At 42.9% G+C, this 24,757-nt stretch overlaps 1 protein-coding gene across 1 annotated transcript in view; it reads left to right on the top strand.

Moving 5' to 3' along the window:
- The window catches only part of PHF2 (PHD finger protein 2), a 44,957-nt gene that overhangs the window by 6,185 nt on the left and 14,015 nt on the right, over positions 1 to 24,757 (top strand). Inside the window, exons 4-17 of the mRNA XM_014951528.1 lie at positions 2,921 to 3,081; positions 5,310 to 5,451; positions 8,224 to 8,410; positions 9,063 to 9,225; positions 10,659 to 10,746; positions 11,345 to 11,451; positions 12,643 to 12,734; positions 14,463 to 14,552; positions 15,870 to 16,241; positions 17,118 to 17,237; positions 18,456 to 18,574; positions 19,446 to 19,624; positions 19,844 to 19,917; positions 20,456 to 20,613. Of these exons, the coding sequence (XP_014807014.1) occupies positions 2,921 to 3,081; positions 5,310 to 5,451; positions 8,224 to 8,410; positions 9,063 to 9,225; positions 10,659 to 10,746; positions 11,345 to 11,451; positions 12,643 to 12,734; positions 14,463 to 14,552; positions 15,870 to 16,241; positions 17,118 to 17,237; positions 18,456 to 18,574; positions 19,446 to 19,624; positions 19,844 to 19,917; positions 20,456 to 20,613 (2,052 nt within the window). The remainder of the gene's footprint in view (positions 1 to 2,920; positions 3,082 to 5,309; positions 5,452 to 8,223; positions 8,411 to 9,062; positions 9,226 to 10,658; positions 10,747 to 11,344; positions 11,452 to 12,642; positions 12,735 to 14,462; positions 14,553 to 15,869; positions 16,242 to 17,117; positions 17,238 to 18,455; positions 18,575 to 19,445; positions 19,625 to 19,843; positions 19,918 to 20,455; positions 20,614 to 24,757) is intronic.

Here is a 24,757-nt window from a genome sequence, read left to right as displayed (position 1 = left end):
CCAGGCTCTTCCCTTTTTTATATTTGTGAAGCCATATTAAAATCTGCTCTTGATTGAGCCCAGTTCCTGTGGATTTCCATAGAAGCTGGTATTTGTGAAGACAAGAACAAGAATGCACTTGGCCCCTACAACATTTGCTTGCATAAGAAACAAGCCAGTTTATTGCATAGAATTATCCAGTTCTCAAAAATACTAATGGTTTTGCTGAAGTCCGTCTCCATCTTGAAAAGAAGAACAATGACATCCTCAGTTGCTACAGTGACAAAGGCCCTCTTATTTGGACTAATGAATAGTGCTAATTGTTAGGTGACATGTTCCACACTTTATTAGGCTGGTTCACAGCCATTTGTAAGAGTGATGATTTTCTTCTGGTTCTTTAATGTAGGCCTTAGCCAAATAAATCTTTAATTATTAATGAGTAATTATTTTAGAAGAATCCTTGGAGACTGGTAAAGTGTACTTGGTAAACAGAAAACTTCTTCCTTTTTTACAGAGAATTTTATTTCACATTTAATTTCAGATACTCATCTTAGGCTGCTTAATGAGAAGGCTGAAAATGCCTCTGCAAAGTTTGCAGCACTTAGAGATGTGTTTCACTGAACTTGGAACCCAGTATTTTTACTTGCTTGGCTATTCTTATTTGAGGGCCTGCTGGATTTTTGCAGTGTGTGTGTTTAAAATGAAGACAGTAGGATTTCTGAACCAGAAGGGGTAGATATGTATGTGCTGCCTGTGGAAGAATCTGTCCTCCCACTATAACAAGGAATGCTGTGGGGACCTCAAAGGACTTTTGCTGATGTAATTTAAAAGTGAGATTTGGCTATTTTTTTTTGCCTTTTTTTTTTTTTTTTTTTTTTTTTTTTTTAGTATATACAGCAATTTGACAGGTTGCAATGCTGATTTCTTAATCAAGGTCTAAGGCCTTGGCGAGATGATTTCAGTAACCTGGGATGGCCTGTGATGTTGCGCTCACGTATGCAGTGGCTTTGAGTCTCTCCCAAATTGTTAAAAAAAAAACGGACCCCCAAGTTTTTTGTTTGTTTCTTATATAAATGTGCACCTAAGAAAATCCTGCTGTCAAATTAAAGTTACTCAGAAAGGTCTGTAGCCCAAAGGAATGCCTGCAAGATTCAGGCCTCTGACATCTACACTTGCGCCGTCCCTTCTGAAGAAAATGAATGAAATCTGCAGGTGTTCACAGAACAAAACCCAGCACTCTTCAGTCAGCATGTGATGAATGGAAAAAGGGGGTCTCAGTTCAGAGATGGACACATCTTTGTTGATTCCCAGCACACGACAGGGAATTATAACCCTTGGTTAATCCCTTGGTGACGCTCGGATCAAAAGGAACAGTGGAGAGAGCAAAAAGGCAAAAAAATTAATTCATGTCATTCCACTCCTGAATGTTTAATACCAAAATAGCATTAGAGTTGCAATAGTAGTGGTAATAATAATTAAACTGATTGGTCAGGTACTTCAGTGTAGGTGCCAGACTCTCCATTTTGGCAGCATTGTTACTAGATGCCCTGGGACTGATCTCTTGTCGTGCCTATGTGTAAGTTGCTGGAGCATGTATAGAAGCCAATCAAACTTAAACAAGTTCTTGAGATATATATGGGCACTGTAGAGTGAGTGCAGAGCTTTAGTGTTGAATTGTCATTTGCTTCTTGCTTCTTAAAATCCCCAGCCTTGTTCTTTGCACATTGCTGGCATATGGTACCAGTGCTCACATAAATGAGGAACGCTCATTTTAATCAATTATTAATTAAATTTTCCTCCTGACCAGCCATTGCTGATGCGCTGTGGCTGGGGTGATGCAGAAATAAGCTGGGTTTCTACAGCTGATCCCTCCTTGCATCCCTCCATCTTGTTCTCTGGGGTTGGAGCCCTGCCAGGGCGGCCTGTGCTGGCCATGGGGCAGGGAGTCCCTGCATGGCGGGGCCGCTGGAGGAGCCCCCACAACGACGGGTGTCAGGGCTGGCAGAGGAGCCCCCACAGCGATGGCTGTCAGGGGCTCTGCTGCACCTTGGGCTTCACAGGGAGGCCAAGACGGTGAGGTGAGGCCACCGTGGCAGTGCCCACAGCCTCCTCCCTTTTCCTGCCACTTTTTGGGGCCGCATGAAGACATGAGCTGTAGTTTGGAACTGCTGCAGGAGAGGGCAGTCATGTATTAGCCTTACCCACACGGGGAGGTAGTGCTTTTTGGGGTGAAGACTCAAGGTTTTGCTGTTTCCCCCCGCTGGCAGCCATGACCCGGCTGGATGGTTTTCAGAGCCCAGCCGACAAGATGCACAAAATAGCAGGGCGTTTTGGGACTGATGGTCATTCATATACATTTACTTCTCACTCCAAATTCAAAGTGTTTTACTCTTGAAAAGATGTAGAAATCAGATTTGAACTTCCCTTGCGAGTTGTGGGTGCAAATAGTCTGGTGAAGCTGCCCTTTCCTTCCTCCCTCTGACGCCCTCCCAGTGACTTCAAAATGATTTGCAGAATATTAGCTGAGCAATTTATGTGACTACTTAAAAACAATTTGCAAAGTATTTCCTGGACAGTTTATTTGAGATTATATAACATTTTTAATCTTGCCTTCTTCAGAGTGGAACATTCAACACTAATTTCTTTAACATTGATTGCTGGTAACTCGACAGATCCCTATAGTGGAGGAAAATGATCCTTCTCCGTAAGCTGTTATTTTAGGAGTTTCCAGTAGTTGGTGCATGAGGCTTGAACGAATCGATTCCGGATGATCTTAGTGTGCGCTGCGTGCTTTGCAATATATGGCTTCTTGTCTTTTGTCTTATGCACCTAATTTGCATATTATTGCTTATTCATAATTTTTTCCTTTGACTAGTGAAGTGCAGAAGGTGCCATACTGTGTGGAAGCACCTCACCATTGAATCTCTGCTTACTTTTTCAGTGCTGAAGATATAGTAGTGAAAGTGCCAGGCAGCCAACTAACAACAGAGTATTTGGAAGAAAATGGCTTTGCAGAGCCCATCCTCATCCCCAAGAAGGACGGCCTGGGTTTGTCCGTACCTGCACCCACCTTCTACGTCAGCGACGTTGAAAACTACGTCGGTGGGTATCTGGTGTTGTACTCTTTGGAGTTCAGCTGCTTTTGAAATATATATATTTATATAATTTGTATAAAATAATGTAAAATATATTGTAAAGTATTGTCTATGTCTTCAGCTATGCCAACTTCCATATTTGTTATGTAGTAGTGGCTTGTAATTAGCAATTAATTCGTTCATGGTTCTGGTACCAACTTGTGTATCCTCCAGTGAGCCTGAGCCATGTTGTGTTGTACTCCATAGCACTGCATGGAAGGAAAGAGTCATGGTAGTATCAAAAACCTGTTTCTTCAGGCCAGGTCTTAATTGATTGGTGCCATCTCGCTTTGTGTTGAAGACTGACACTCTCACTCTGCAAAGGCAGTGCACTTCTTAACACTGCTGTCACAGAGAGCTGTTTTCGTTGCCACTGGTTGTTTGTGTGCATTTTGGCATTGTCCTGTCTCTCACCTGAGCAGGATATTGTACTGCATCTTCTCACAAGTCATCAGGTCGTCCCACCTTGGAAGACACACCTTGGCCAGGAGCCATGGAAGTGCTCTGAAATCGCTTGTCTCCGCATCCTTCTTCCTTCAACATGTGTGATCTTGTCTCTTGCCTTCTCTCACTCTGTCCCTCCTCTGTGTCACTTTCTGTCTGATTATCCCTCCTTCCATCATTCTTCTGGTGAGGCTTTTGGAGCCATGAGTCAGCCCTGTGTTTCATGGTCCCTTTATCTCCTTGTATATTCTGCTAACCACCCCCTCCTGCACTCTCCTTACCAGCCCATTACTGCTCCCTGTACTGGGGGGCACTGTCACCTTCCACTGGTGTTCCTGACTGCATCTATTGCTTTTGTGGTGGTTGTGTACAGTGAGATAACTCTGAATAAAGGAGAATTCAAGGCTCCCAATTTTATTGTTCCCTCTATCCCATTGCTTCTACAGGAAACATATTTTCCTTGTCCATCTGCTACACTTAGCAGATTTTCTGGTGTGACCTAGGTGCTCCTTAGGCATCTGCTGGCTTTCTCTCAGCCTTCAGCTGAAATAATCCATCCTCCCAACAAAACAGTTAGTGAAAAGCTGGAGGGAAGAATGCGGGTTGTTTAATCTGGAGCTGGCCCCAGATTTGAAAGTGAAGGGAACAAATAGGTGCTGGTCTAACCTCCATGGGGTTAGTTCGCTTGAACAGGATTTCCCAGGCAGGGATTTATCTCACTGTTTTGTAGTTTATTACATTGGGCCTAGAATGTCTTTTAGAAACAATCTAAAGTAAGTAGCAGAGGACAAAACAGCACAACCAAGGCTGCCAAATGCATCATTACTGTTCTGGCATCTAATGAAAAAACAAATTGATTTTTTTCCTCTCCTAATGTGAAAAAAGCTGTGAATGAAGTGCTGAGAGAGGAAAAATAAGGCCAATTAAAATTGGAGGGAGGAAAGACTGGAGAGGTGCTTCTCTTGCAGGAAGGATAAGAGAGTGTGCTCAGAAATGGGCACTCTTTAAAGCTCTGACTTTCTCCATGTGTTCTCTGATGTGCCCAGTGTTAAATTCCACTAATTGACTAATGCTGTTAGTATTAACACTGGAGATTTATATCCAACAAGGTCTGTCAGAGGAAATGTGTAAATAGTAGCAGCTTATTCTCTGCACTCTAATACAGAGGGGATGGAACTTTGATAGGTATAATTCTGGATAAAATAGCAGTAAGTCAGATTTTTTGTGGCACACCTGAAATATCACGTTAAAAAATAGGAATTTTCCTGCAAAACTCCTCCTCTATTATAGATTTTGTAAGCAAAATTTTAAAATTGAGCATAAGAGAAGTTGCAGTTTCGGAAAATCAGTTTGACAAGGTACCCTGTAGAGTATTACACTGTCTGCAGTCACGGGACTGCTGCAGCATGGTGGGTAGGGCGTACACTGTGGAAATACAGGTATTTGCATATAAAATCCAGAATGAAATTAATAGATGAAAAAGAACATTAATCCTTTAAAGATAAAAACTACAGAAATAATTATGTCAGAGGCATGAATACAAAAGCACCATTTTATGTATATACACATCTTTTATACACGTATGTATATGTGTATACATGCATAAACAAGAGGGAAGATACAGGGGCTAAGAAGATCAGAAAATTTAACGATTGAGATGCTTCTCAAAATGTTAAAGTCACCCTCAAGCAGAGAAAACGGGGCGAGCCAGGCTGCTCTTCAATCTCTCTTTTTCACTGAATTAAATTTTAGGACCAGAGAGGAGCGTTGATGTCACCGATGTCACCAAACAGAAAGACTGCAAGATGAAGCTCAAGGAATTTGTGGATTACTACTACAGTACGAACAGGAAAAGGGTCCTCAATGTGACCAACCTGGAGTTCTCGGACACGAGGTATGAGTCCAGCCTGCGGCAACGCACAGTGGCCAGGACATGTGGCTGGGGGGGTTTGAACAGCCTCTGCCCTCCCCACTGGTTCCCTCTTTAGGAGGTTCTGCTTTAACCACAGGGTGGTGGCTTCTCATAGCTCTGAGTCTCCACTCCATCCCCCCAGCGCGGCCAGGTGAGGGAAAGCCTAGAAATGAAAGTGCTCTTTGCTGTACGAGGAGAATAGCAGGTAGGGGACTAAATGTCCTGGTAATTCACACCAGCTTTCATCAGCAGGCACGTGCTGTCAGCATTCACATATCAGAACTGGAGATTTTGGCACCTTGTATTTTAACTCCAGTAGTATAGGTATAGTTCATTCATTGCCGCTAGATACCAGTGATTTGTAACTGAAGCATCACTTGATGCTCCAGGAGCGAATTCTCTGCCCTGTCCTGGTAAGGAATGGTAATGTAGCATGTTCCTGGTATCCAGCCTGGCATACACTGGTAAGACCAAAGAAAGGAGGACAGAGATGACCAGAGAGATGTGGTAAAACTGTATATGGGTTCCTGGGAGAATATAGACATAAGGGGTCTTATGTTTTAATATTCTCTGTTATTTTTCTGGTAAGATGGAAGTCCTGATGGATATAAGGCAGCAACAGCCCTTCCTCCAGCTTAAGGTGATCTTTAAACATGGTGATGTCCTTGGAGCATTCTTTTTTAAAATGGGTTTTAGAACAGTGAGCCTCCTACTCGTCCAGCACAGGTTTGAGTACATCATATATTGCTTTCTGAAATCCTCCATTTAAAGTAACAGAGAGTAAGTGAATCGATGAGGTGTGCCTCTAGGTCTAGCATCACATGTCACTGGATGGACTTGGATGAGGGTTAAGTTTGAAATGTCTGTAATGCTGTAATCCTAGACCATGCCTTGTAGTTTTAGTTTCAGTGCTTTTGCGAGTTCCTCTGTCGTCTGTCTGACAGCGGCGCGGCTCAGAGCTGGAGCAGTGCTGACGCCTCCACGGAAAGCTGGGGGCTGTGACGGGGCAGAGGAGCCGGGAACTTCATACTGAGGTGCCTTAGTGATGCTAAGAGCCAGAGGTGGTGGTGCTGGCTACGTGGGTATCACCTGTCCTCACAGGCAGGGAGCCTATGATCCTCCTCACGGTTCATGTGATATGTTTCATATACAGGATAATTAGCTGGTATTAATGCCTAAGCGTTGAGTTACTGCTTTGTGCTTTATATAGCTGTATTCAGCACCTGAGCTGTGCTTTTATTCCAGAAGTAGGCAGATGAATCTATAATCTGTGGAACTTCATGCAACGCTGCAGATCATTTCCACAGCTCTTGTGAGTCCTTCTGGGCAGCTCATACTTCTACAGAAGTCAGAGAAGAAGATACCTTTATATACAAACACTACACAGAAGATGATGAGTGTCAACATAAAAATAAAGAATGGTTGTTTGGGGGAGCATTCCATTTTAGCAGAAAGGCTTAATGTAGCCTTAAAAAAGGTGGCTGATGAATAATTACTAGCTCTTTTTTTTTAAAGCCATTACCTCTAGCCCTGCAGTTAGTGTTTTAGTAGTGCGCACCCATTTCTGCAGAAAGCATCTCTAGTAATTACAGGCTTCAAAGATTACCAGTATCTTCAGTTGAGATTTTTTTAGCTTTCTTCCATTATCCCTGAATAACGGGAGGTCTTTTTTCTGAAGGACTGCTGGAGCTGTCACTCACATGCTGCTAATTTAGACATTAACTAGCAAATATTTTATTTCTTAACATAGACAGTGACACTTTAATTGAATGCAGTGCTTCATCTTTCCCTGCCATTTTAAAGGGAGCTATTGTTATCGGTGTTTGACAGTGAGCATAAATGACACATGGGAGCATTTAATTTTAGTGTGAAGTGCAGATACTCTCACTGACGTGGTATTTTAGAGTGTCCAACAGTGAACCTCCACCCCCTGCAAGTGTTAGTCCAAATTTTGGATGATATAAATATAAAATTTAGCACATTCTGGGATGAAACACTTTTAATACCCGCTTGTCATGCCACTATGAAATGTCTTAGCTGACATTTATAGTATCTATTATATATGTAATATAGACATCATATATAAATAAATATATACAATGTAAATATATGCGGAACGTAAATATCTTCATTTGTATAAATTATATAAACAAACATTATACATGTTTTATTTTAATGTATTCACACTATCAATCCAAATTAGACTTTTTCCTCCTTCTGAGCTTTTAATATAATTTAATCAGTCTGAATAAAAAGATCACTGTGATTCTCAGCACCAGCTCAAGACTTATTTAGTCCTTAAGTATTAATATTATTGTTATTAGGATTTTTAATACTAAGGTTGACTTGCAAATGTCTAAGATTTGCCCGAGCATTTCTGTAGGAAAGCACACATTTTGCTTTCCCTTCTGAAGGGGGCTGGAGAAGTCGCTGATTGATAACAGCGCTGCTGATAACAGCCTGCATGGCAAAACTGGACTGGAAAAATACAAACAGCGTATGCTTGGTCATAAATGCTGCTGCTGAAAGAAGCCAAAGGATCGTTGCTTGGTCATCATACTTAAAAAGTCTTAAATTTCTGTCTCTAAACAGTTTCCACAATTTTTTTGACTGAAGGGCAGTTCCGCTGACACATAAGGAGCTGCTTCATCTCGTACACGAGTGTGAGAGTCACACCCCACTTGTTCTGTCAAGGTCCTTGTGCTGTCTTTTTATTAAGAAGGTGCCTGTTTGTTTTCCATTCTCCCTGTAAAGGATGTCCAGTTTTGTAGAGCCTCCAGATATAGTTAAGAAGTTGTCCTGGGTGGAAAACTATTGGCCTGATGATGCTCTTCTGGCCAAACCCAAAGTCACCAAGTACTGCCTGATCTGCGTGAAGGACAGCTACACGGATTTCCACATAGATTCGGGGGGGGCTTCCGCATGGTACCATGTGCTGAAGGTAAGGGGTCATGTTTTTGCGGTGTATCTAGTAAGGAACTAAATTTTACATGCAAGGACCATCCTAAAATTCTCTCAGAAATTCAGGTCTTGGGTTTTTTTCCCCTATGGTGCTGTTGTATCTGTAAGGAATACACAGAGCCATAAGGTGTCCCTCAGCAGGGCCAGGGTCTGCTGAGCGAAGAAGTTGCCTCTGTGCTTTCACTGTATTTGCATTTTAATATTTGTTTAGTGCCTTCTGTACTTATGTCACCTACGACCTGAAAGATATTACAGAATCACAGAATCTTCTAGGTTGGAAGGGACCTTAAAGATCATCTTGTCCAACCATCAACCTAACTGACAAAAATAGACACCCACACAACAAACAAGGAACATCATCACTAAACCACGTCCTGCTTTTGAAGGATAATGGGATCTGTAAGCTTTTTGCAACATCAGTCGCACAGATCTGAGCAGAGGTGGTCAGCTGGTGATTTAATTATGTCAGCTGTTCTGTACAAAGCCAACAAGTAAATTTTATTTCAATAGTGTTAAAATATGTAATGCTATATATTTCTTCAGATGAATGTGCATGTGTGTGCATGAATCTGTGCCAGTGCAGCAGTGCTTGATTTGGCTGCTTGTTGCTAATTTTATATTTTCTAATTCAGGGAGAAAAGATATTTTATCTCATCAAACCAGCCTCTGCAAATATTTCTCTTTATGAACGCTGGCAATCGGCAGCAAACCACAGTGAGATGTTTTTTGCAGACCAAGTAGATAAGTGTTACAAGTGCACAGTTAAACAAGGACAGACCCTCTTCATTCCATCAGGTGAGTGGGCTGATGCAGGTGAGGTTTCCTGCTCGTTTTAGAGCTGCTGAAATAGCATGTCCAAAATGCCAGAGGGATGTGATTTGACCACTTTCTCTGACAAAGTGTGAAGTCTAATTCTCAGTAGAAGTATAATTTCATATGCTTACAAAAAAAAAAACCACAGAGCTTTTGCTGCTTTATGTTGGTATTTTAGGACCCTTTTGAAAATACAACTAATAAGTAGACTGTTCTACTCCGGGTCTAGCTGGGATGCAGGAGCTCCTGAGTTCTTTCTCTGTATCCAGCCATGACAAAGATGCTTTTTGCCATCTGACAGAGAATTCACATTGAATTACTTGCTGACCATGACTCCCCACAAATTCATTTTCATGGTCATTGATTCCCTGTGACACTGAGGAACTGTAGATGCCTGCACGAGTGTGAGTGTGCATTTATGGTTTCATGTGAGGCTGAAGACCTGGGTCTCACAGGTTTTTATGGATTATTTGATAGACTTGGGCTTTCATTGCATTAGGGATGGTGGATTTTGCTTTGCTCAGTTTCTGGGAGGATTTTCATAAGGATGAGGAGTTGATCAGCAGATAGCACAGGGTTTTAAGGAATGTAGTTCTGAGTTCTGCTCCTGCCCCTGCCCCTCATCTTCCTCTCACCATGAATTTCTTCATTTGCATTGCTGTTTCCAGCATGCCCTGTTACCTGTTGTTACCTGAAAATCCCTGAGAGGGATTTTCTCTCCCTCTATGTGCCCTTAAACAATGCACTGCCCACTTGATCCACAATCTGAGTTGAGGCTTCCAGGCCCCAGCAGTGGGACTTGTGGAGGCAGCATCCAGTGGTGCCATTCTTCTGTGTGTGAGTGTAATCCTTGCACAGAATGTTTACACACTTGCATTTTACTTTTGACTGCAAAAAGTGGAAAGTAGGTACTTCTCTCATGACCATATGTGGAGCAGATGGTGGAATAAACACCAAGCCATTTATAGAGATTCACTAATTCAAGTAGATTTTTGTATGAAAATAAGTGTTTGGAGAACACCTGTTCCTGGCACTACAATAAAGTCAGAGTCAGGAGCTGTCACAGATTTTATGGTGATGAGAAAGCGGTATTATCATGTAGCTGCTGCTGCTGCTTTTCACCAAAACAAGAAAGTAATGTCAGCAGGAGCAGTATGTCCCCTTTCGCTGTCTGCCACGCTGAAGGTAGCCCTGGGGCCGGGAGTCAGAGGTGCCTCGTGCCTTCCCAGGCTGGGCCTTCACCGTGCAAAACAAGGGGCCAGATCCAGCTTCAGTTCTGGTGCTGACCTGGGCTGAAGAGCTGTATCTAAGGAAGTAAGTTGTTAAGTGAAGTATAAAGGTCATGTTGTGAATAAAGTCTCTGTTACTGCGATTCCAGTTTTTGTCTCCTCAGGACTCTTCTCTTTCTCTTTTAGGTTGGATTTATGCAACTCTAACACCTGTTGACTGCCTGGCCTTCGCAGGACATTTTCTACATAGTCTAAGTGTTGAAATGCAGATGAGGTAATCTGTCTTTAAAATCTAAAGTTAGGAGAGGCTCAGCTTTTAATAAATTGGCCATCCTCTCTCCTTTTAATTACCCTGCATTTGCAGTAATGTTGATGTAGCTCTATTGGGCAATTTTGGAGAGTGTACCTATGTTTGTCCCCTTCCATCGTGTTCCCCCGTGCTGAGTTATCCCAAGTTGGCTTTACATCTACTGCATAGCACGTGGAAGGATCTGTGGGGTGCTTGGGTTGATGTGGCTAAATCCTGAAGAAAGAACTGTTAAAAACTCTCAGTTTTACCCTAGAATATGCCATTCACCTTCTGGATGAGCCCTCATCTGCTCAGCTGGGTTCTTTGCCCAGTGTAAGACAATACAAGTAGTTCTTTACTGATGCTGGGCAAATAATGCAATAAAACTATCTTACATCTGTATCGCAGAGTTTCTTACTAGTGTTATTTTGGTGTTTTACTTTTGGTCTAATGCCAGAATACGTAGTAGCAGCACAAAGAAGTGAAGCACTGAAAAGTGAACCTCGTTTATGAGCGGTGCTTGTCACTGCGCGACACACTGGTGACCTGCTACGCTTTAAGTTCATGTGGCTTTGTGTTGCAGGGCGTATGAAGTAGAGAGACGATTGAAAATTGTCAGTCTGACCCAGTTTCCAAACTTTGAAACTGCGTGTTGGTATATGGGAAAGCATCTACTAGAGACATTCAAAGGTAAAACTGCAGTTCTTTGCCTACTTTAATTGCTTAGCTTTGGGGGCCCAAAAATAGTTCCTCTTCATTTCTGCTGAGGTGTCATGTAGAAGATGGACAGGTGGCCAAAATATATCTTGTTAGTATTTGAAAACTACTGTTAACGTACCAGCAGAAAGTGCTGGTCTGACCCAGCTCTCCCCTTAATTTCCTGCCATCTCGCTGTAGAAAGGACCTTAAACTGTCCCTCTTGCCTATGCCTGAGGGAAGGTTTCAGCTCCTTTACAAAATGTATTTAAGTTGCCTTAGAGGCAAATAATGTTCTAACATTTCTCTTGGTTTTTGGTTGCCTATCAAATCTGGATTCATTCCCTGTTTTAAGCTGATGAACTCTGTCAGCTCGAGGCACAGAGTAATACTTCCTTCTCCCATCGTTTTCCTCATCCCACGCGAAGTACCTGGGCAGGTCACACATACAGGGGGCCACGGGAGCATCAGAGATGTGGCCAGTGGGAGCACTGAGAATTAAAGCAAAGTTTTCTGTGAAATTCAAAACCTTCCTGACCAGATTCCTTCAGAGCTGATCCAAACGTCCATGTGTGTATGTTCGTTACAGATTTGGTCTCACTTTTCTCTTTACCGCTATTTTGGTTATTATGGAATGTGTCGAGAGACACGCACCAGATCCTTTTATAACAAGAAAAATGTGTCTAATTAATAAGCACGGTGAGGGGTGCCTCTGAGTGTCACCTGGGCCCCTTGTGACTGGCTCTGAACAGAAACTGGAATGAGGGGAAGAGTTCAGGTCAGTTGTACTCATGAAGAAGTGAAATGCTTTGCCCAAGACAACCTTTGTTTCCACATATTGGTACTTGCTTTTTCAGTCAGACTAAAGGAAATGCTGACAGTACCTTTTTATTCCCACAGCCTAGGATGTATGCATGTGGAAGCTAGCTTGAGTGTGGGACCAAGGAAGGAACCGAAGGATTGCCAGTGTAGACATAACTTATAGCAGCACAGTGTAGGAAGGCTGAGTTGGATTGATGACACAGTAAATATACTCCTTGTTACCATCAAGTTATAATAGTGATTAATTTGTGGTGACCGACTTTCAAAGAGTCAACATTCACAGTTAAACTTTTTCAAATTAAAGACTTTATGTAGAACAGCTTTAGCAGTGTTTGAACAGCGTTGGTTTTTCCCTCTCCTTAGGTTTGCATAAAGTTGGGCAACAACCTCCCGCTCATTTACTCCAAGGAGCAAAAATTCTCAACGGTGCTTTCAGGTCATGGACTAAAAAACAGGTAGGAGAAGCAGCCTGTTTTAATATTGCATGTTCCTCAGGTTTGGCAGTCACTGGGACAGAGCACAAATGCTAGAACAAATAATATCTCCATAGCAAAAGTGCTAATTCTAAAATCCCAAAGGGAAGGGAGTGGGAGAATGGGGAAGGAGTGCGATAGCTGGGATTTCATAGTGCTGCACAAGGAGTCAGCGGGAAAAAAGGTACCACCAGAGCTTAAAAAAAGCTCAATGCTGCACATGGCCAACAGGATACCGAATGAATGTTCTCTGGGCATTTTCCTGTGCCAAATCAGTTAAGCAGAGGTTGTGTATGCGAGTGTGGCCAAGAACAACACCTGCGTTTTTGCGTGCACAAGGTGTCCAGTTCCTGCAAATCAACACATTAATTGAGCTAGGAAATACATGTTGGTTGGAGAGAAGGCTTAAAAGGATTCACAGCCTGAATTTCCTGCTGCAGTCATTTCAGAAGTGTTATTCTTGCATGTGTTACTCCTAAAGTTTTGGGGACTTAGCTGCAGGAGACAGGCCGTTCAGTCATAAACCGTGAATAGAGGATTGAGCAGCTTTAGGATTTCCATGTGTTTTAAGAAGGGATGAGCAGCTGAGTACACAGTGTTGCACACACACTTGGGTCACTCAGATTCAAATGGAGGGACTTGGCTGCTCCCTGCCGCAAAAAGCCAGTGCTTGAGCCTGAGTTCAGAATTGGTCCCTAGGTTCCTGCAGAAGGAGTGGCTGGTGTGGAACAACTCTTCTCCGTGTCATCCTGTTTAATTTTCCGCTTACAATCATAGAATCACAGAACAATTTGGGTTGTAAGGGACCTTAAAGCCCATCCAGTCCCACCCCACATGCCCTGGGCAGGGACACCTCCCACCAGACCAGGTTGCTCCAAGCCCCCTCCAACCTGGCCTTGAACCCCTCCAGGGATGGGGCAGCCACAGCTTCTCTGGGCAACCTGGGCCAGGCTCTCACCACTCTCACACCAAAGAAGTTCTTCCCCAGATCTCATCTCAGTCTCCCCTCTTTCAGTTTAAAACCCTTCCCCCTCTCATCCTATGGCTCCCCTCCCTGATCAAGAGTCCCTCTCCATCTCTCCTGGAGCCCCTTGAGGGACTGGAAGGGGCTCCAAGGTCTCCCCAGAGCCTTCTCTTCTCCAGGCTGAACCCCCCCAACTCTCTCAGCCTGTCCTCACAGCAGAGGGGCTCCACTTGCCATGCAGATGAGAAACAGTGAGTCAAGGGAAGTGAGACTGTTGGCATTTAGGTAAAATCAAACTTTGAATATTATAACGTGACATGTGAATGCAAATGTCATTAGTCCCATCAGGGAGCTCCCAAACCACTCTGCTGACAAGGTGTGTGGCTGTCACACTCATTGAAGACACCAGCCTAAGCCAATCTCTCCTTGGAGATGTAGAAAAGGAATTTCTCACAGAATCTCATATAAGGGGCGAGCAAAGTGATGTTATTGTAACATCATGTGAAAATGCCATAACATCTGAAAAAGACTATTGACTGTTGTTCTCACAGGACAACTGTTTACAATAACATCCAGAAGGGGAAAAAAGTAGATTTTTTCCTTATTTGGACCACTGATGCAGTCAGTATTGATTTCAGAATATAGGAAAAACACTGATGTTGCACTTAATGTGTGTGTGTGAGGGGTCATATTTTTGAAAAAAACCCCATGCATAGAAACAGCAGTCTGGCTTTGTTCTGTTTTAGGCTTTAGCAGAGCATGAAGATGAGCTACCAGAAAACTTCAAACCAGCACAACTTATCAAGGACCTTGCCAAAGAAATAAGACTAAGTGAGGTTTGTGCTCTTTTCATAACATTAACTATATTGTGGATCTTTTAATAATCTAGGCTATAAAACGGATGACTTGAAATAAATGAATCTTTTTTCCCCTCCTTCTTCATGGTTAGAGTTCATGTGAAGTGTCACGGTAGGGGCACTGCTCAAGACTCCTGTCTGGGGGTGACTCGTCCCATATTCTGGGCCCCTGTTTGCTCTCTCCTTGGCTTTATGCCGGCTCTGCCAGTCCCACATCCTTCCTCCTCCACCTTCTCCTTAGAGAAGGCTGCCACACTCCCCTCTTCATCCTTATTTTCTCTTTCACTTTAGCTACTTCCTACCCAAAAATAAGATAGAATTCAAAGAATGCTGTTGCCATCCCTGTGATTGTACTCCCTGGGTGGTATCTCCTTTTCCTTACGTTCATCGGTCTTGTCTGTGACATTGGCTGAGCTTGGGACTATTATTCTGTACGTTGTCCCAGTAGAAAGCCTTGCTCTTGCCTGGCTTCTAGGCAGTTACTATAGCAAATGTGATAATAATAGTAGTACTCCCCTCCCCTGAAAAAACCCAAGCCAAAAAACCCCCAAAAAGGAGGTTTCATGGAGGTATCGTCCCTTAAGTCTGGTATCGTATCCCAACTTAGAGGACATGCGTGACAGCGCAAGGTGACAATAGCCAGCTCAACTGTTTTAACAAGACATTGTATTACATTCCACCCCTATTCTAACTCAATCCAAAGACCTCAAAATTGAAATCTATCTTGTCCTTTTATCCTCTTTGATGTAATATATAAGTTTTCTGATTGTCAGAATGGCAAGTTAAGCAGAAAATAATTTCTTTTTAATTAGTCAGACAGTGTTAATCTTAATTGGGCAGCTATTTTACTGCTTATTTTTCCTGAGGGCATGAAACGTGGTTCTGCTACATTTATCACATCTGAGTTAGATGGAAGTGGTTTGTGCTCAAGCTGATTAGCATTTTAAACAAAAGACCATTCATTCTATACATTGCTTTGTGTGGGCAGTACATTTAACGGTCCTGCCTGACGATAGAGCTCGATGAGAGTTACATTCCTTACGGAGCCACAGGAGTTTCTCCTGGCCAACGTTGTGCTTGAGCAACGTGGGGGTGGGAGTTAGTGGTGAGCAGAGCGTTCCTGGGGCATGTGGTGGGGTCTTCATCCCCTGGCCAGCCTGAGCTGGGAATGCAGTTCCCCCTTTATTGAGTGGGGCATCTTTGGGGTTCGTTTCCCTGAGGAAGGGAGGCTGCAGGGGAATATCCAACATGAGATGGATGGGTCTGAACGCCTTCCCATTTTCTGCTGAACTACAGAATGCTTCGAAAGCCAGCAAAGCAGACACGAGTGCCAACACAAACGCTGAGGAGATCTCTCCTGTGGAGAAGGAGGAGGCACCATCACCTGTCCAAGTTACGCCTCCGCCCCCACCTGTAGAAAAGCTCCCGAAAAAAAAGACTCCCAAAACTGTGAAAACCCCCAAACAACTCAAGCCATCCAAACCTCCCAAACTTCCCAAGCCACCCAAACCCCCGAAGCCTCCCAAAACACCAAAAGTTAAGGGAGAAGGAAAAAAGAAAGGAAAGAAGGCAAAGGAGAGTCCACCGCCAGCCATCCCCAATCTTGACTTGCTGGAGGCACACACGAAGGAGGCTTTGACGAAGATAGAGACGCCAAAGAAGGGAAAGGTGGGTCCTATTTTAACGTCTCTGTTCCTCTTATTAGATTCCTCTCCTTAGATCTCATGAAAAAAACAATTTAAGCAACAAAGTGTAAAAGCCTGTCTCCACTGAAGTACATGCTGGCTTATCACCCTTTTCTTACCTGAATTTTACCTTGATTTGATTTACCTGTTTGTTGGTTATTCATTTGATATTGGAGCCTTTAAGAAACTTATTGATTCAAGCCATCTGGCAAACTACTGCCAATTTCTTGCCCAAACTGAGGCGAGATGAAAATTAAAAATGGCTTTTTTTTTTGGTGTCATTTTAAGTGTTATTAGCACTCTTGTGTGCATTTCCATAATCAGTTATCAAAGATGAAGGAACTCATTTCTAAAGCATCTTACTTGCATGAGATTTTGCTCTGGAATGAAAGAATGAAGATAAAACAATAGTTTGCTTCCATTTTTGCCCATGTAGGACAAGTTTCATTTTGATGTCCTTTAATTCGACGTGAATTTTGCTGCTGACTTCAGTAGGGGCCAGGAATTCATTGAGGCACTGACAAGAGTAATGTATTGTACACTGTTTGTTAAGAAGTATCTATAAGTCTTTTCTAAAATGCTTTGAATTTCCTAGTAGTTTGTGAAACCTGTCCACGGAGCAATAGGTAGGGAAATTAGTATGTTTTGACAGTAATTTTGTATGTTGGTATATCCAGGAGAAATGCAGCTTGTCTTCTGCCTTCTCTGAAGCAGCTATATTTGATTGAATCTCACGTTTCAGTTCAAAAAGAATGAATTGGGGGTTTTCAAAAACCTATCATGTTATACTCTGGATAAAAAATGTGTTTCTGTACCATGCCAGCCTCCCATCCTCAGTACATGCTGACTCTTTCCCCAGGCTGCAAAGAATGTGTTAAGTGTTCCCAACAAGGAAACTGCTAGTAAGCAGAATGAGGCGGAGAAATTTGAAGTTCGGGAGCAAAATAAAAGCAAAACAGAAGCCAAATGGAAATACAAGGTAACGTCTCCTGTTAAATTCTGCTGCTGGTTCTGCCACATAGTGATAAGTCGAGGGTGGAGAAATGTGCATAGATCTACCTAAACAGAGAGTAAGAAGCACCAATTTGCAGTTCTTGAAGAAAAAATTTCAGCAGAAAATAATGAAGTAATCACTGATAAAGGAGGGGGAAGCAGATTCTTGAAAAGCATGTGCTGAATTGTCCATCTTTGTCTTCAATGAAGCCGGGGGAACACTGTAAATAGTGAGATCCCTTTTGCCATTCTTACTTTAACGTAGTCGTATGCTTTGTCTGGAGTAGTTCCAGAGAAATCAATAACTAATGATGGCATAAAAGTAGAGTTAATGAAATATAAATTATGCCATATGAATTAAAAGCTTGCCTTCCTGGAGGGCTAATATAGGGTGAGTAAAATCTGTTCATAGAATAATAACATTTTTTCTCCAGGTACCATTTAAAACAAGGTGACACTAGGCCTTCTCTCAGAAATAGCTGTCTGAATTTTGCCTGCTTTGTGAACTTCTAATGACAAAGGTGCAAACAATTTCTCCCCAAACAAAACAGAAGTACATGCTTTTTCATTGGGGAAAATACTAAGAATCATGAATCATTAACATTGGAGACATCTAAATCTTTTGTGTTAAAAAGTCCTGGTTAATGTGATTAGACCCATATGTACCAATAAACTTAGGAAAGTATTAAGGTGATGCTTAGAAAATAATTAGAGGCTTCCTTTGCACTGAATGACTTTGATATTACATTATTAAATTCATAATTCAGGCTCTTCTGAAGGTGTGAAAGAAGCAAGTGGAGCCTGGGAATAAAATGTATTTGTGTTTGGGAGGTTCCAGGCTCCGTGCTGGATTCTGTCCTCAGCCGTACGGCAGGATGCTGGCAAGCAGTGCGCTGAGATGTGTCTTTATATTTTATATCAGTCTGTACCAATTTAAGAGAGCAATATTTAAATTTGGCATTGTGTTTGTGGCAGGCACTGCTTAAACTGGTGCTGAAGTGCTTCTTGAAGGGGGACAAGTCCCTGAACTAAACCCTATGTCATTTAAGGAAGAGTATAATCCTCCATTCCTTACCATGCGTGGGGGAACATGTTTTTCTCTGCATAAAGATGAGTGGATTCTCTGAGGTTACCTGGGAGTCTGAAATATCAACAACTCCTTCAACTAATTTTATTGTTTTATTTTGGGTCCTTTGCCTTTCAGAACAGTAAACCTGATTCACTTCTAAAAATGGAAGAGGAACACAAATCAGAAAAGACACCTTTATCAGGAAATAAGGACAACAAATTTACATTCTCTTTCTCTAATAAAAAGTTGCTTGGGTAAGTAAAAAATATGACAATACACATCAATTTTTAAAAAGCAGATTAAAAAGTCTTGTTGTTATTTATGGGTTTTTATACAAGAAGGTGAAAATCTGCCTTTCTGGTCATAGAATCATAGAATCATAGAATTGTCCAGGCCAGAAGGGACCTCCAAAGGCCATCTAGTCTGACCCCCCCGCAGTCAGCAGGGACACCCCCAACTAGACCAGGTTGCCCAGGGCCTCATCGAGCCTCACCTTGAATATCTCCAGGGAAGGGGCCTCAACCACCTCCCTGGGTAACCTGTTCCAGTGCTCCACCACCCTCACAGTAAAGAACTTTCTCCTAATGTAGAAAACGCAGAAGCAAAAAGTTCTTTGCTCTAGAACTTGATTTCCCCTGGAACCCAGCATAGTTGGCTGGAACAGCACTGACCAGCCTTTGGTGCTGGTACTTTGCTTGAGAATAGTGTTCAGGCAGTGTCTCAGGTCTTGGCACTTGGGGTTCTTCCTGGTTGAGTTATATTAAGTGGGTTTTGTACAGATCCTACTCGGGTACATTTTTAAGAAACTGTTAGATGAACTCTGCATGGCAAAGTCCCATTTTGTGTGCGGGACGCATATTGTGATACACCTTGAGACAACTTTAAATAATATACTGCTTATTTGAAGCCAGCCAGGGCTACTCTAGTCGGCCTTGCATTTTGAGATATAAATTGTAGGTACAGAAATGTGTTTGTAAAATTATTTGAATTGTTGTGGTTCTCTGAAAGTATTCAAGTTGACGGAGATTTCTATAGAAAGGTACTCATTGTCTTCCTCTCTGGCAATTCACAAAATGTTTTCCAATCCAGTATTGTTACTGATTTGTATTTATATTTTTTTTTCAGTTCCAAGGGAGTCAAAACCCAGCTGAATACTAGTGTGTTTGGGTCACTGCAGAATTTTAAAGAAGATAAAGCAAAACCTGTACGAGATGAATATGAATATGTGTCAGACGACGGTGAACTTAAAATCGATGAGTTTCCAATCAGAAGGAAGAAAAACACTTCAAAAAGAGAACTGCCCTGTAAGAATATTTCCGATTTTGACACAGCAAAGTCTTACATATTGATTGTCCACAATTAGTCTTTAAAATCTATGTGATTTATAATAAAGCAAACCATGTCTTAACTGTCAGTCAAATATAGGTGGATTTGAATTGCTTTGCAAGCTGCAGCTTAGGAGGGCTATCTTTTGAAAGGAAAAGAGCCATGACTTTGTTTTTCTTTTTTTGTTTTGAATTCAGTTTTATCGGATAAAAAAGACACTGTGCAGCACACTCCTGTCAAGAAGCCAAAGGTGGAGTCGGTGTCATACAAGGTACGGTCATCATTGTATCTGTCATAACAAGCACCTACTGTACGTCTCTAGCAGCATGTGTGGCAGGTTGGCCAGAGAAGCTGTGGCTGCCCCATCCCTGGAGGGGTTCAAGGCCAGGTTGGAGGGGGCTTGGAGCAACCTGGTCTGGTGGGAGGTGTCCCTGCACAGGGCAGGGGGTGGAACTGGGTGGGCTTTAAGGACTCTTCCAACCCAAACCATTCTGTGGTAAAGCAACACAGCTCCTGGAAAAAACACTGTTGGAGAGGTTTGATCCCATGGGCAGGATCAGATCTCCAAGTTGGTTCTCCAGGGTTGGAAGGAGAAAAAAAAACCTACTGTGCCTAGAGGATGCAAGAAAACAGATTTCAATGTCTACCTGGTTTGGTTTTTTGGTTTTTTTTTTTAAAAATGAAAGCAAATTACAAATGCTAGCCCTCTGCCTTGGGAGGAGGAGCGGGCTGCAAAAATTATTGTGTTGTTCTTGTTGACTAACTTAGCGAGTTTCTTTTTTGTTTAAACTGTTTCCTTGTTTTTGCAGAGCGATGACTCGTCAGATGAAGATTTGCTTCACATCGACACAGAAGCAAAGCCAGGGCGCAATTCCAAAGTAAAGAAAGAGAGTGGAAGTTCAGCAGGAATTCTTGATCTTCTGCAGGCAAGCAAGGAAGTTGGGGGTTTAGAGTATAACACCAACAGGTATGCACCAAGGGATGTTTTTCCCTCTTACCCATAAACAAAAATTGTTCTTTTGTGGTTGTGTGTGTGTGAGTGAGAATGAATTTTGCAGCTCAGTAACTGCTTTTTCTCCGGTAAGCAAATTCTTCCTTTTATCCTGTGATCTGCAGGGAGAGGTGGGAAAGTGTGTGGGAAAGGTTTTGGTGGTATAATTTAAACAAACAGAGGCATTTCACATCTGTAAATGCTGAACATCCATTTTAGCAATAATGCTGTAATGGATGAATCATTCAAAAGGAAGGAGAGCTCAATTAATGCAGCTTGAGGGCACAAATAATGTTTTTTAATGTAGCAATAATGTAATAAAGTAATGTAAATGCCCAGCATTCCTTCCATAAGGCATTGTAAGGTGCCATGGAGCTCCCTGAATACTGAATGTTTGAAAGAAGAAAATAGGAAACCATCTACCTTCCCACACATCCCTGGTCATCATTCCTCTCCCCAGCAAAACACATGGCTTGGGAAAAACAAAACTCTTTCCTGGGTACTTCTGTACCTAAAATGGAAGTGTGTGCCTGCGCTGGGTTGTGTTTCGTCTGGTATCACTGTAGGTGGACACTGAAGTTGACACTGGACGCTTTGGAATACGGTTAATAAGGTGCAACACTAGATCTTTTAGTAATCCAAACAACAAGCAGTGAAAAGAAATGCAAAATTGGAAAATATACTTCCTAGATTCAAATCCTGCATCTCAGGCCTGTCTGGGACAAGGGTTTTGCTTGGGCCCATCTCAAAACAAACATGTGTGTTCACTACCTGCACTCTCTACAGGACAAGCCTGACCTTGAATACTGAGAGAGCAATCAGTGGACAGAAGCACACGTTGTTTCAAAAGGAGCTAGTGGCACTCTTCACATACAGAGTAGTCTTGCTTAACTCCAGGTTCCAGACCTTAGGAACAAATCCCTGGGAAGAGGTTTTGGGAATATCAATGTCTATGGCTTCCAGGCACAGAATGGCACTGCGTTGTCTTATGCCCTTTTCTCCCTAACAGTCTGCTGATTCAGGCATCTTTGCTGCTGCAGTTTTAACTGAGTGATTTGTCCCCTGTCTGTGGAAAACCAGAGGTATTCACCCAAGCATGCTCCACTGCTCCACAGCAACCACAGCCTCAGTAGGTTTGGAAGCTGTGGGCTGTTCGTAAATTCCTGGCACAAGTTTCTAGCCTCTAGATACTCCTGTTGTGCAAACAAAGGAATTGTCCTCTGGAAGGTGAGGTGGTAAGATGGAAAATGATGTGAAATGTGTGGTAAGGCTATTCTAGTTTGACATTTTAATGAGCCGGTTCCATCTCCGCTCTGCCTTTGTTTGAAAACCGCCTTCGCCAGGCAGGCGGGACATCTTGTTTCTCCAGGCTGGCTGCTGGAAGCAGCATTTTTCCTACTCCAGATTCCTACAGCGGGTGTTGCATGGAGGCAAGAGGTGCCTTGCACCATTTTATACGTGCAAAGCAGCGAAACTAACCTGCTTTGAGTCGTACAGCCGGATGCCGCATTCAGTGGTTGCTGGGGTACCCCAAAGGCATGCTTTTCCTCCCTGCTTTCTCTGGGTCTGCCCAAGGACCTGTGCAGGAGGTAAAAGTAGCTGTAGGAGTGGTGGTAGAGTTGAGAACAAGGCTGGACAAGGAAAGACTGGTGCTGTCCTTCTCACCACCTTCTCACCCAGCTATGCCCAAGCTGGGTGCCGGGTGCCCGTCACCCAGGAAAAAGGCAGCTTGCAACTTTGAAAGGACCCATTAAAGTGGAATGAGAAGGTCCCCTCAGAGAGGGGTATTACCTAAACCTGGAAAAGCTAAAAGTCATAACTGAGAATTCCAAAAGATATGCCTCGTGGTCAAAGGGGAACATATGGAATAAGTTATCGAGTCAAATCATGGAAGCAAATTTTATCAGGCAGTTTAAAAAAAAAAAAAAAAAGTTTTTTTGATGTTGAGAGAGAAAATGGAATCTTTTTAAGGTTACAGTGCAGTGACAGAGCTACAGAGAAATCTAAAGGAGGAGGTGTTGCTGAACCAGAAACATCTTCTGGTTCAACCTTCCTCAGTTTATTCAGCAATTCTCTCTTTCACAGAGAGGGTTGCAGGAGATTAAAGCATATTGTATAGACTGTCTTGATGCAGGGAGCTCAGCTGTGTGGTGCCAGGTAGTTCTGGGAGAGCCAGCCTTGCCTTTGCACATCAACTTGTAGAGTTTATGAGAGTGACGGGGATCCTCATCTCTGTGTTGCACGGAGGTGTGTGTGCAGAGTCTCCTCTAGGAGCTCTCTGTTCGTTCCTGAGGGGATGAAAAAAGCCAATGATTTTAAAATCGAGTAGTGTGGTCGCAATGTATCCTTTGAAGGCTTGTCTTGACGAGGCTGCTAGTTCTAGGGAAGAGATCTGATCTTGGTTTAATCCTGGTTTTCCTGCATTGCTGCCTCCCCCCCTTGCAAGGAGTGGTTGGTCAAAACAGCCACTCACCTCCTGTGGCCGCAGAGGTGTGGGGAGAGGTACTGCTGTGTCTGCAGCTCCCGGGAAATACAGTGGGTTTTCTTGTCTGAGCTCAAGTGGGTCAGTGGTTCTAGATTTTCCTGATCTCTCAAGATTTGGCCCTGTCTCTGCATCTGCTCTTCAAAAGAAATAATTGCATTGGCACTTGTCTGTTCCTGTGAATTCCTTTTCCCTTCCCTGTCATGATGCATAGTGGAACTAGCGTTTGTGTTGAATTTACACTTAAATATTGGCACGTAATTAGACTTGTCGGCAGGTAGTTAGGTGTATCTAACTCTGGGAATAGAGTTGCTGCTATAACATGACTCCCATGCTTGAAATTTGGTATCAAATAAGAAAATTTGTCAACCATTGTAAGAATTAAAGAAATCTGTCTTGGCCGTGTTTACAGAACGAACTGTTCTATCTATGACATGATTTGCCACCTGCTTATGATGTGCAGAAACGCAGGGGGGGACAGAAAAAAAGGGTTAAAGAAATGGCCCTCAAAGATACCTTTCCTCGCTTGGGAGGTGTCTTTCGCTGCCTGCAATGGGTTAAAACTGCCCTTCAGTGGTGGAGTGGGACTCGGGCCATTCATTTTCCCTCCCTTCAGGCCAGGCTCTGTACCCAGTGTATTTGTAGACTTTGTGGTTTCTGAAATCAAAGTCGCAAGCGCAGTCACAAACTAAACTCCGCATGAATTACTGCACTGTGTGTGGTAGTTCAGTGGGAATGTGTCATATCAATTTTGGCTCTTGTATAAACAATTAGGCTTTGGCAGTGTGTGTTGCAGCTTGATTGAAAAAAGCTCCCGATAAATGAAATTACTGTTTCATTTCGCAATTATGCTTGGCTTTTTAAATGGCCTTAACGTGCTTTTTTTTTAAAAAAAAAAAAAAAAAAAGAAGAAACACAATACGCAAACATGTTGTGTTGCAATATAATGCCAATGTGGTCGTGTCTGACTCACAGCAACAATTGCCATCTTTCTTTACTTTTAAGGCAGATAAAGGGTAAGCCTATGTATGTATTTATATATATACATATAAAAATTATATATATTATATATTTATATATATAAAAAATATATTTTTATATATATATAAAAATACATATGTAGGTATATTCTGGACACTCCAGGTAGTCCATAGGTGTGCATGGAGTCTCCTTTGCTCACACAGTGGTCTGTGGGCATGAGAGCCAGGTCTCAAGTGGGAATGTTGGAGCCCTGTCCAACCAGTGCTGGAACTGCTGAACCCCAGCAGTAACGTAAGGAGCAGGTTGGGGCTTTCTCATCTGCATGGCAAGTGTAGCCCCTCTGCTGTGAGGACAGGCTGAGAGAGTTGGGGGGTTCAGCCTGGAGAAGAAAAGGTGTCGGGGAGACCTTAGAGCCCCTTCCAGTCCCTCAAGGGGCTTCAGGAAAGCTGGGGAGGGACTCTGGATGAGGGAGGGGAGCCGTAGAACAAGGGGGAACGGTTCTACACCAAAAGAGGGGAGATTGAGATGAGATCTCAGGGAGAACTTCTTTGGTGTGAGGGTGGTGAGAGCCTGGCCCAGGTTGGCCAGAGGAGCTGTGGCTGCCCCATCCCTGGAGGGGTTCAAGGCCAGGTTGGAGGGGGCTTGGAGCAACCTGGT

Source organism: Calidris pugnax, unplaced genomic scaffold (assembly GCF_001431845.1).
Source record: "Calidris pugnax isolate Ruff unplaced genomic scaffold, ASM143184v1 scaffold203, whole genome shotgun sequence".
NCBI lineage: Eukaryota > Metazoa > Chordata > Aves > Charadriiformes > Scolopacidae > Calidris > Calidris pugnax.
Note: the sequence above shows the minus strand (reverse complement) of the source record. Positions and strands in the feature narration are given on the sequence as shown.